The sequence below is a fragment of the Neopelma chrysocephalum genome, unplaced genomic scaffold, assembly GCF_003984885.1.
Source record: "Neopelma chrysocephalum unplaced genomic scaffold, ASM398488v2 Primary Assembly neopelma1_59, whole genome shotgun sequence".
Taxonomy (NCBI): domain Eukaryota; kingdom Metazoa; phylum Chordata; class Aves; order Passeriformes; family Pipridae; genus Neopelma; species Neopelma chrysocephalum.
This window is the reverse complement of record NW_020897714.1, coordinates 7,795,132-7,807,487: the sequence shown is the minus strand read 5'-3', so window position 1 is coordinate 7,807,487 and position 12,356 is coordinate 7,795,132. Positions and strand designations below refer to the sequence as shown.

At 36.0% G+C, this 12,356-nt stretch overlaps 1 protein-coding gene across 4 annotated transcripts in view; it reads right to left on the bottom strand.

Moving 5' to 3' along the window:
- TMTC2 (transmembrane and tetratricopeptide repeat containing 2) overlaps positions 1-12,356 on the bottom strand; it is a 246,532-nt gene that overhangs the window by 51,695 nt on the left and 182,481 nt on the right. For all 4 annotated transcript variants that reach the window (XM_027679808.1, XM_027679809.1, XM_027679811.1 and 1 more), the window contains one exon: positions 7,591-7,712. In XM_027679808.1, coding sequence (XP_027535609.1) covers positions 7,591-7,712 — 122 coding nt within the window. The remainder of the gene's footprint in view (positions 1-7,590; positions 7,713-12,356) is intronic.

Sequence of the window (12,356 nt, the reverse complement as noted above, 5' to 3'; positions counted from 1 at the left end):
GAGTTTAAAGTCATGCAGAGCTATTCTTAGTCCAACTAATATCAGTAGGCTTGTAAAAGATGCTATCTTCTTAAAGTTTTCCTCTCTCATATCCTTAGATGACCACAGGGAGAAACAATACTGATATTAGTACTGGCCTCAAGCTTTGTCTCTCTAGTATGTTCAAGAACATAATACTATTTCTCTTTGGTATAATGTATTAATCTCAGTGTATAGGTGCATGAATTGGATTACTCTGAAGGAAATTAGGTTATAAATCTGTATCTACCAATCCACAATAATTTACAATCTTTATAATAAATGTGAGGCAACTTTCTCATTATTGTCCGGTGTAACACATCCACATAACCTTGTCATGAGGTCATGACTGACATTCTCCTTCCCAGTCATTTCACTGGACCAGGGTCCTCACACGCACATGAGTCTATGCATGCTGCTTGTGTAATCCAGTACATTGCTTTTGGAAATAAGCCTTGGTAGGATCAATAAAATGTAACATCTTGTTTTAGTTTAATCCTCTATTTGCACCTTAAGTGGTTAACTTCCATCTTAATATATCACATTAGTCCTCCTTCAACCACATGTGGATTTTTGCTGAGTAAAAATCCATTTACTAGCTTCACTGAGATTCTACTGAAGTCGGTATAATTTTTCTATGAGCCAGGGTTAATTTAGAGAGTAGTAACATAAACCAGGTTCTTGAGTCTACATCTACAGGGATAATTTAAGGCATGATAACCAGAGAGTTGAGATTTAAGCAGTGCCCATTGATTTTGGCAGGAATCCACTGGAACTTCAGTATTTTTGACTGTGACACCACTGCTTATATATAGATTTAGAAATTTAAAGCACAGCTCACAACTTTACTGTCTTGGAGTGTGATTGAGAGACTATTAAGGTGATATATTCTTCAAGTAAAGCATTACCTATCAAATTAATCAAGAATATATTAAAGCTATTTGACATCTGTTTTCTTGTTTTATGTGTCTCCTATCACAAAAAACACTCTTGTTCTATTAAAGTATCCAAAATAATATAGAAAAGAAATTTAGGCATAGGTTTTTTTTCCCTTTGGAGTTTGCTTTTTTTTTTCTTTTGGTTGTTCTGTTTGTTTGTGGTTTTTTGTTTTGTTTGGGTTTTTTTTTAATAATTATATATCTATTTTTTAGTCTTTCTTTTGGGGGCAACTCAAAGTCTAAAAGAAATTTACATCATTACATCACTGTGGAAACATGAAATATTGTGGATAATCTTAAGTAAACTTTTAAAGAACAGATTTCATTCTACACCTTGTGATTTATTCACTGTCTAGAGTCATATTGAAATGTTCACCTTGGTCATTAAGCTTTAGATTGTTTTGTATCAAGAATATGTAATGAAATGTTAAGTAAATTTCCATGTTAGTCCCTTTCTTTTCCATTCAGTCTTAAACCACATTTTATATTTTCTGATAAAGTAATGTATTAATATCTACTCATATTTCACTGGCCAGTCAGTAGAATATAAATTCACTATCTTCACATACTGTTTTCATTGAGTCCTATGAATTTCTTCTAAGTTAAATTTGGCCTAGATAATGCATTTTTCCATGATTACTGACAAAATTACTACACACAGAGTAATTACGGGTGACCAGCAGCTATATTCAACCATGTAACAAAACAAAAAGATCTCTCTTGGTGGGTTGGAACGAGACGATCTTTAAGGTCGCTTCCAACCGAAACAATTCTGTGACTGTATCATGAAAGCAGTTCATCCTGTGTCAGCAATGTTCTCTATAAAAAGCTTTAAATTTATGTTGAGTAAAGCGAGAAGTTTAGGGCTCCCCCTTTCCTGTCTACAGGAAGTTAGAAACATGATACAGAAGATGAGATCCCTAAAGGAGGTTAGTGAAGGGTTATGTGCCTAAATACCTGTTCCAGAATCATTTATGAACTAGACAGATACGTTATATTTAAATGAAAATGCTCTGCTTTACAATTAATTCTATTACAACTGGCATGCAGCCAAGCATATGTCCTAAGGGGACTGAAAAGTATATCTATGGATGCAATACTTATGGCATGCAGCCAACCTCAGAAGAAATACAAGCTCAATAGATGTCAGCTATTGAAATTTCTGTAGTTCGGAAATCCTGTCATTCAGCCTGGAGGTGTTAAAGATCCAGATACACCAGATAACCAAACCTTAAAAAAATAGTGCTCACAGTTCTGAAGTCAATAAACATGATTTTCCACATTGACAAGGGAAACTCATTCCTCCTACCCCCTACAAGTGAATTGCTTGCAGGCTGGAAACAAAAAGGAAAACAACTTCTGGCATTTTGCAAATTCAGAACTAAATACAAACTTTGCGCTTGGATCAGTTTTAACCCTCCAGAGATTTCAAGTGGCAAGAAAAATCACAGTGTTTACATCAGCCTCCACAGTCAAACTGAATACAAGACAGAAAAGCAGCAGTGGCTATTGCTTGGTTTAACTCGATTTCTTAGGGAGGGCATTCTCCAGGATTCAATGTCACTTATACGTTGCTATGATGTGAGTTCAACTGAAATATCCAATTTTCATTAAAAAATTCTTCCTAGAAGCAGTACTAACAGCCAAGGGATGTAGTCTCCCAAAATGAAATACCTAACGGCTTTGCTGACCTAATTAAATTGACCTGTTCAGATAATGCCTTTTCATAAACTAAAGATTTCTGTATATGTAGGCATTTATCATTCACTGAAGTATTGCTAAAAATATTTTTGTTTATTTTAAAGGTATTGATTACTGAAGAAGAGATAAACTGTTCTAGAAAATCATACCTAGATTTAACATAAAACATTTCAATTGCTATGTCTTAAAAAGTAATGAGTCTTTTGACTTCATGACTATTCTCCCTCATTCCTGCTTTCTTTCCATTTGTGTAAATCTAGAAAGAGAAAAAAAGCAGCAATCAACCAGTGACATTAAAAAATTACAATATGACAGTTTTCCAACAGAAATGCAAATTTCCTTTCTGTGCTGAAACACCAGCAGCAAGTAATTACAGAAACAGTAAATATTGAATTAGTCTATTGCACTATGTTTCCATTTTCCCCTGCTGTCCCACTTTTTTCTGTTCTTCCTACTTTCCATTTATTTCTGTGTTGTTGCTTATTTATATTTATTTTGAGATGACAGTCAAGAACTACACCAATTACTGAATACAGTAGGATATTTGACAGTGGCACTCTGAGTAATTTCACAACTAACCAAAAATGGCAGAATACCTCTCTAGCCTTCTGTCTGTCAGGAACATAAGCAACAAACAACTGCAGGAAAAAATATGGTCACCCACTGAGGAGGAATTATTTTGAAACTTAAGAAAAGTATTAAACTTAACTGTTTATACTTGAATGTCACAATCCTGTTACTTTTATTTTAATCCAAAACACTGCCTGTCTCTATCATGTCTATGACAGTTTTTTCCCAAACCCCCTTGAAGAAAACATTTTAAAATAAAATATTTTAGATTTTAGGGAATCTTCTAGGACGACTATTATTGACTTTAACAGTTTGGAGCTGCAGCACAGAAATTTTACAAGGCAAAGTAAATTTTTCTTACAGCACTTTGGGTGATTTTCCAAGCCAGTAAAAAAATAGGAGATTAACAGCACTGTGTGGTGCCATGTAAAATGCAAGAAAACACTGTGCAATTTTTTCCAGAGAAATATAGTGAAGCCTGTAATTCCCAGATACAACACGCTAAAAGTTACAATATGAGGCTGTCCTAAGTACTCTAGCAACTACAGGCACTACTGCAAGCTATGCAGGGTGGTTTGTGGGCTCAAGTTCACTCAAAACAGATAAAACTTCAAAACATTTATTTATAAGTGAAATAAAGCTTCTCAGACTAGTGTGCTACTATAACAATCATTCACTGACTGATGGCAGAGAGGCCAGACATTAGGAGGGAGGGTTTCCTAGTCTTCTCCTAAGGACTACTAAAGTGAGGGGAGGAAAAAAATTAAAAGCCTTACTTGTAAATGATGTTTTTTAGGAGAATAGACAATGCTTTCGCTTCCAGAAGATCTGCTCGTATAATGGAAAATGAATTACAGTACATGCTCAAGGCATCACCTGGCACTGTCATTTTTGACAGACTCATTTTATCTGAAAGCTGGGAGCCTTGCAATTTTAAAGCCTTTTAAAAAATTATGCTTTTCTTTGTGATATAGAAATAAATTACCTAAGCAAGGGATGAGGCTCAGATGCTGTGGTACCAAGCTGCTGTGCTAGCAGGAGATTGGATAGGTCAACTAACATGTCACATTGACAAATAAATTCTACAAGTAATTTAAGCAGCTTAACAAGTTAAAGGTATGAAAAGCACATAATGCTAAAGCACTACAGTTCTAAACAGCTACATGTTCTTTCAAAAAAATAAAAGAAGCACAAACTTGAGTCCCAGACAACTGGCTATTTTCCAATTATTCTACTAGCTGAGTTACTAATCATGTTTTTCAACCACTAAATTATGCTGTCCTAACGTACTTTCAAGAAAATTGTAGTTTAGTGAGCTGTAACTTTTAGATATGAACATATAACATGATCCAATATAGGAGTGAGGAAATTCTCGTGACTTATGATATTAGGTAACAAGACTGTAAATTCATTAGCTATTCCTCTGGAGCTCTTAAGTTGATCTGGTTTTTCCTGCATATACAGCAGCATGCCCAAGTCCACCTGGCATTTCTTGTATCTTTTCCAATATAAATGATGCTATGATTCTATGTTATGCTGCTTTTAGCAAGCATTAATACTGGCAACAGACTTGAGGAGGCAGAAAAGCTGGGGTTAAAATTAAGCCACTTCATTGGAATTAAAGTCAGGAAGTAAAATATATCTGAATTTGTGAACTTTATAGGTCTGACTTTACTGCTAGGGGGTTTTACATTAGAATTGCCTTTGGCTGGAACCTGAGAACTTATCTGAAACTTACCTCTTCTCCTCCCTCACCCCCCATATTCATTGACAGAGAAAAACTTTCTATCCATATTAGCACCTATGTGCACCCTTCACTTCATCAACAATCTCACATTTCTCTCCTGGAAAAGAGACACTGAGAAGTGTTATCAACAGTTTCGTCTCAGCACCTATATTCAGAAACAGGTTTGTAAAAAGTTTGAACAGTTGGTTACAACAGAAGTGGGGAAAAAAGCCTCTCAAATGTCTCTCCTCTAACATCCAAAAACTAATTGAATTAGGGCCTTTCTCTCTCCTAAATTTACAGGCTGTGAGAAAATGATCATGAGCCCAGGTAGAAAAATATAACAGAAGAATAAATCACAGTGGTACCTCAAGTTGGGAATGGGCTGAAACAACTATGCCAAAGGAAGCAGCTCTAATCTGAATCCTAGGGAAGTCTATGAAGATTTCCAGGAAGCATGTCGGTTACAGCAATTATATATTTGCAATGGGAACTAATACTAGGACACTTCAGTATATCAGAAACTAGACAAAATTTATTTAATGTGAATCATTGAGCAGACGGTAGACTGCAAAACTGATTAAGAAAAAGTGACCAACATGGAGACAAAAATCCATATTTTACTGCCAAATCTCTTCATTATCCATTTTCCTGTTGAATGTCTTTTCAGACTTTGTAGATGAAGGAACTAAGTGAAATAAAGGTCAATTTTCAATAGACCAAATATAAAGGAACTTTATTTTTCATGAATGCAATAACCACCTGAAAAATGTTCTGCTATCTCTAATTACTTTGTCATTAACATGTTGCCTTGTCATATGTTTATGAAGTCCTACAAGTCAACAGGACATCAGCACCTTTTTTTCAGCTTATGCTGCTGTCAGTAGAATAGACATCAACCCTATCTGTACATATTGCCATGAATATGAGAAGCAACAGTAATAAAAGAAAAAAGTGCCAATTATGGTACAGAGCAAGTGTAGGTAAGCAAGTGTGTGTTGAGAAAACAAAGGTATTTTATTGCCTATCATAGTGCAGCATTCAGTGTTCAAGGGTGTACACAGCTCTTCTCTCCTTGCTAATGAGACACATTCTTCCACAAACACATCTCAGATGCTCAAGGCACAATCTACCTCATACATATCTTGAATTTATATCCCTGGAGAAAAGAAAACAGTTCAATTCTACTATAAGGATTCACATACATTTTTCATCACTTCCTTCCAAATAATAATGGCACTAGTGTTTAATCCTATACCTGCACTTTCATAATGAGGGGACAAAATAAAAGTATTAAAAAATTAGTGGCTCACCGTGTTTGTACAGTTCTGGGATTTGGGGATTTCATTATTTTGAAGAAAACTGTGAGACCTTGTTTCCCAGAACCACTGCAAGACTTTCCCTATTTCGGGACCTCATATTTCACACACTCAGCAGTTCAGAAAATTAACCAGAAGAGTACTGGGGTGGGGGGTGGGGGAGTGTGGAAGGGAAAAAAAAGAATGGATTTTAATTGAGAAAACTCTTTTCTTCCCGTTCTGATTCTGGCCAGGGCAGGATTAATTTTCGCAGTAGCCAGCAGGGGCATGGCTAGAACCCAGAGGTTGTTCTATACCACCTCATTATTTTCTGGGGATAGGGAAGGGGTCCTTTCCAGGTCATGGAAATCGGCAGTGTGGTCGGATATGGTCAGGAGTTTCTGTCTGGTGAGCATTCGCATGTGAATTGTTCACCTCTCTTGTACAATTTGTTATTAATATTGTTGCTGGTACTGTTAATTTTCATTGCTGTTTCCATTAAATTGTTCTTATCTCTTATCTTTACCTTTTGTGTCTCCAATTCTCTTATCCATCCCACTGCAGCGGAGAGGGGGAGGGAGAGGACAGAGTGAGCAACTGGCTCGTGGTTTTGAGTGTTTCAGAGGGAATACTAAATTGGGAAATACCATTCCTAAACCATGACTTTCCCACAGCAGTTCCAATAAATTAGAACTTTTGTGTCAAAGATCTGCTAAGAAGAAACCAATATCTGACTTTCTCCTATTATTTTTAGATGCAAGATATAAAGATATCTGCCAGCAAAGCAAGGTAAATTAGGAAATTTTCCTGTATAACTTACTCGTAGTTCTATTCCAGAGGAAGGTAATCAGTGAGTGCATGTATTTGTCAATATTCCAGCAATTTTAACTGTAACTGGAAATTGTAACAAAAAAATGCCTTTTCAGGAGCTGGAACTGACAGGCAGTGGGGATATAAAACCACCGTCTTGACTTCCATTACAAGTTAAACAATTCCCATCCAGGTAGCTTTTAATCAAACTCTGTATTTGACATTACATGATAACACTGATCACTTTTTAATTCTTTATAAGTGTGTTGTCACCTGTTACTCATATAGAAAACTTCTGTTCTAATTTCTCCCCCTTTTCCAAAATCAGATACTTTTAGCAGTAATGGATCTGCTGAAATTAATTATGAGATGTTGTTTTCCATTGGATATCTACCCTGTGTAAATGGACGTTTTTTGCTTGAAGACTAGGCAGCTCATAATCAAGGTCATAGAAAAAGCCTTCTTGTCCCTTTACCTAACCTACTCTAAGGGCCTAGGACCAGTTCCCAGGAGTTGCTGATAAACTCACCGTCAGAGCCAGCAGTTTTCCATAGGTGAGATGGGCTGGGATGTGGTCGCTCTTGGATCGCAGTGACTCCACATACCAGTGCTCTGCTTCTGGCAGCCGGCTCATTCTCATATAGGCTTCTCCTACAGGGGGAAACAAATGCTGGTGAGAATACCCAAAATTTCTCAAGGCTTCCATAATTTGTTACCTCATTTATAATCTTCTGTGTTTTAAATGTGTAAATCTTGAAAAAGATGAAGTGATTTGAAAACTTGCAATGACACACATACATGCAAAAGAAAGCTTTAGAGATGCTTGAATGAGGAGACTGAGTTAAGACCTTATTAGGGCTGAAAGAGCATGGTTGAGATGAAACTCTCGCTGGAACAGACTTGCCAGAGAGAGCTCCAGATCCTAAGTTTCAGTCAAAAGTCTCAAAATAACAGCAATTTTATCACATCTACTGCAGAAAAGCTATTTCTTTTCTGTCAGTCTACATTGCAAAGCATGGAATAGCAGGAAGAAGACAGAAAATATTTTTATTTAATCACAATAAATCAAGAACCTATTTTGTTTTAAAAACTAGGGAAGCTTAAGAAAACAGTCTCGAAACTATATTGGTGGGAGGGGCAAGACATTAAAAAACATAATCTCTGAATGTAGTTATATTAGGTCATATGCCACATTCTTTTTTTTTTTTATTATTTTAAAATTGCTAGTCTTAGGAAATCACATACCAAATGACTGAAACTGGACATTTTTCAAAGCGAAATACTTTACTGTGAGAGGCTGAGGCAGGCAAGTTTGAAGAACAACAGGTGAATGGGATGTGAGAAAACCATATACTGTTATACAGACAATTGTAGTCAAAATTTCTGAGGAAGAGTTTAGCATACATAGAAAGACAATCTCTTTCTTCAAGAAGCAAACAACTAAATCTATCAAAGGTTGGAGTCAGCAATATCAAACGTATGCAATGGTGAAGAACAGCAGCTTTCAGATTAATACTCTGCATTTACACAGCTCTTTCACATGGGCTCTAGATATAAATGTGCCCTTCCCTAGGTCAATGACAGACTGAAAATGCCTACTGGAGATTCAGGATTTCATAATCTCCCCAGCTGATCCATTTCAAACAAATGGCTAAGTATCTTCCCAAAATTATGAAGTCACAGTTTATCAAGTGCTACTACTGGAGGATCAAGAGAGGACTACAACTGACCCATGTAAAGGTCAGCTAAGTCTGCCTCCAGGTGAATGACTGCCCCCAGCTATGCATTACATGTAAATTAATAACTGTGGAGGCATCAGGGAGAGAGAGGGACCAATGTTCTTTATTCAAGCTTGAAGCCAAAAACCACACCCCCAAAACTCAGAGAAAAAGATGCTCAAAGAAGTAGAATAAGGAACTCATACCTATCAAGTATTTACAGAGGCTGTGAAGGATTTTCTTGATGAGAGAAAACTGGACAAGGCCCAGTGAAGTTCAGTTTTTTGGGTTTTTTTTTCGGCTATTTTTGTCACCAGAGGATCTGGATCCCAGGCAAAATGTAGAACATAAGTTTTGAGTTTCAGAAGTTAGGGTGCAATGCATGCAAGATGACCAAGCCGCAACCCAAAGACAAAATGAGCATGATGTAGAGTCAGAAGTCACGTTGAGCCAAGGCTAAGGGAAGGCAACATGATTTTTATGAACAAATACAGTTTTTTTCCAAAAAGCGGTGCAAGCCTGTAAATACAACAGACCAGGATTTCTAACTCAAGGATCTACAGAGCATTCTGTATTCATGCACTGGTCTTGGATATCTGATTACATACACAGAAGCAGATGATGTTTCAGTCCCAGTGCTCTAGTAATTCTGCTGCCGTTTAGGGCCAAACTAAAAGAACAATTCACAAAAAAACCCAACCAACCAATCAACCAACCAACCAAAAAAAAAAAAACAAAAACAAAACCCAAATTAAAATTAAAAAAAATCCAAACATGTAAGAAACCCCAAAAGAAAATGAACACCCCCAAAACCCAAGATCACATTCAGTGATAGTAACGTCACATGCAGTTTTTTCACAATGTCAGCACTCAAAAATAAGTGACATAACATACCCTACATGCACAAAACAAAGTCATGAAGTGTTGGAAGGATGGAAGAAGTCAGAAGTCAAGCTATACACTCCCCTCAACTCCTCTCACTAGCTGCACGCTTTAGGGCAGAATGTTTAATTACCTGATTACATACTATTTTTCCCACAGGCCTCTGCTTCATTTAGCATACCGGAAATGAGGAATCCATATTGTCCTTTTCTTTAAGTGGAAAATTCCAGCCCAACCTGTTACAGCTTGGCAAAGTTTCAAGCAATTAACAAGATGCTCTAAAAAGTAATGTAAGCAGCCAAAAGAGATGGAGCTATTATCTTCTGGTAGTAAAGGCTGAATGTACTGCCAAATTTCAAATAGATCCAAGGTTCTCATCTATTTTCCATGATGGATTCTGATATAAGAAGAGATTAAAATCTTTGGAGTACTGGCAAATTCAATTTTTAATAGGCTTTAACAGCTCAACTACTTTACAGGCTAGCTACTTTACAGGATATTTCTGAGTGATGCATCTAGAAAAAAGCTAAAATATGTCAATCTAAATGTCAAACTGTAGAGAAAGAAACTGTATTCCCCTGAAGTCTTTGCAGTGAATTCTCTATCGCTGAACATTTTTTTCTGAGGAGCCTATTTTCTGCCTATAAGCCCAGCATAATCAAGAATTGCTTTATTATAAGTAATTAGAACATATTATTACTACAGAAGGAAGTACTGTTAGGGGGTTTGCTATTAATTGCATCTAATAAATGATTCGCAGTGATACCTTTATCTAAAAAGAAATCAAAGTTGAAAAATGAAAATGACTCCTATCGCTGCCATACTCAAAGACCAGAATAAAACCAAGCAATGGCTAACTGAACTGTTAAATCAATCAAGTGATTTTATGCATTAGACTGATGCAATTTAATAACAGTTATTCCAGCCTAAGATAATTTTCCAACAATGTCAGAGAAAACATGTATGGATTGATTTCTGCCATTCAGGGTGCATTTGTGCATCTGAGATTAAAATAATAATAATATTCGTCATTTACAATCATGCATTTTTATAGACTTGCAACCCAAGTGAATTTAGCCATTACAAAGATAACAGTGTCCATTGGCAGAAAATATGTAAACCAACAGCACACATATAAGCAGGTTTCTATATTTAATTTAACAATTATTTATTTTTCAAAATCTTTCAAAATTCACGCTAAAGATCTGAAAGATCACACACAGACACTTTATTAATGACGTCAGATCTATAAAGTTCAACGGAGGCAACAACAACAGAGAAAGAAATTCATGGCAGTGGAAACCTTAAGACATAAATTGTCAGTTATTTCCATTCCCTAATCTGTATCAACATGCAGACACGCGCAGCGTTGCCTGCACAATGAGTGGTGGTAACAGATTCAATAGCAGACTCGAGTAAAATGGGACCAATCAGTAATTCAAAACTGCTTCCATTTTTAAGGGGGCTAGTTCAGTTAATATTTTCTGAGTTTTATGAACCATTTCTTGGCTTATTCTACAAGAAAGAGCATAGATTATTAAACTGTAACTTTCATTTACTAATGTAGTGCAAGAAGAACATTAATATGTAACTGAAACACTATTTAAAGAAATGCACATGAAGTTCATCAACACTTCTATTAATACTTTCAAAGAAATGAGAAATGGGATACCATTTAACTAGATTTACACCACTGTAACAAAAATCCTTATACTCAGGTGGATTTTATTTGCCATAGAGACAGATCACTTGCAAGACTACTATTCACCTACAATATTTTCCCATATTTCCTCAGAAGTCTTGGAATTTAAAAATAATCCTTAAAAATCAACAGAACAAAATAAAACCCCACCAAAATAACAAAACAGCCCAAACCTCCTCACTAAAATGATGCCAGGACATTAATTATAAATAACAATATTTAATTAACATATCATTAAAATAATTAACATATAAGTAACAATAATTAAAACCCAATAACAATCATAATAAACATTATTTATATTAAATAATTAGGCTAATAAAATATTAGCTTGCTAGCAGCTATTTCCCCTGAAAGGCTAACTTCTAATTGGATAATTAGGTAGAATGTGATTTTAAGGAAAATAAAAGGACACGATTTTCTAATACATATCATACATTGGTAAAAGGTAAAATCAGGTAGCATTTACATCAATGTATATTACATGGTTCTAGATTAACCTCTCACCTACTGATTTCATATTTGTTCTGTTTCAGATGTAATCACACCAAGCAAAGGCCATGTCCTGGCAGGGAGTATGCTAGACTTTCTGATGAGCAAGTGCAGTGGAACTATGGATGTAATAGCACTGTGCCTCCACAGATGTATTGTACCCATATTTTCAGGTTAAGAAGATATGTCTGTGCTGGTTTAAAAGTTAACCAGCAGGGGAAATGAACTCAACTCAAAAGAGAAATTATAAGTCAGAATAACAATTTATTAAAATAATACAATAAGTACAATTATACAGACAGACAATTGGTTTTAACCCACAAAACCCAAATGTATAACCCAGCACCCTGGGGCATGAACAAAAGTGGTGTTCCTTGCCCCCCCCCCCGAGTCCAAAGTAAAGGGAGAGGGGAAAAAAAAACCTGCTGGTGGGAGAGCTGTTGCAGTCTGGTCAAAAGTGGTGATTGCAGTCCAGTTGAGGGTGGTGGTCTCAGTCTAGTT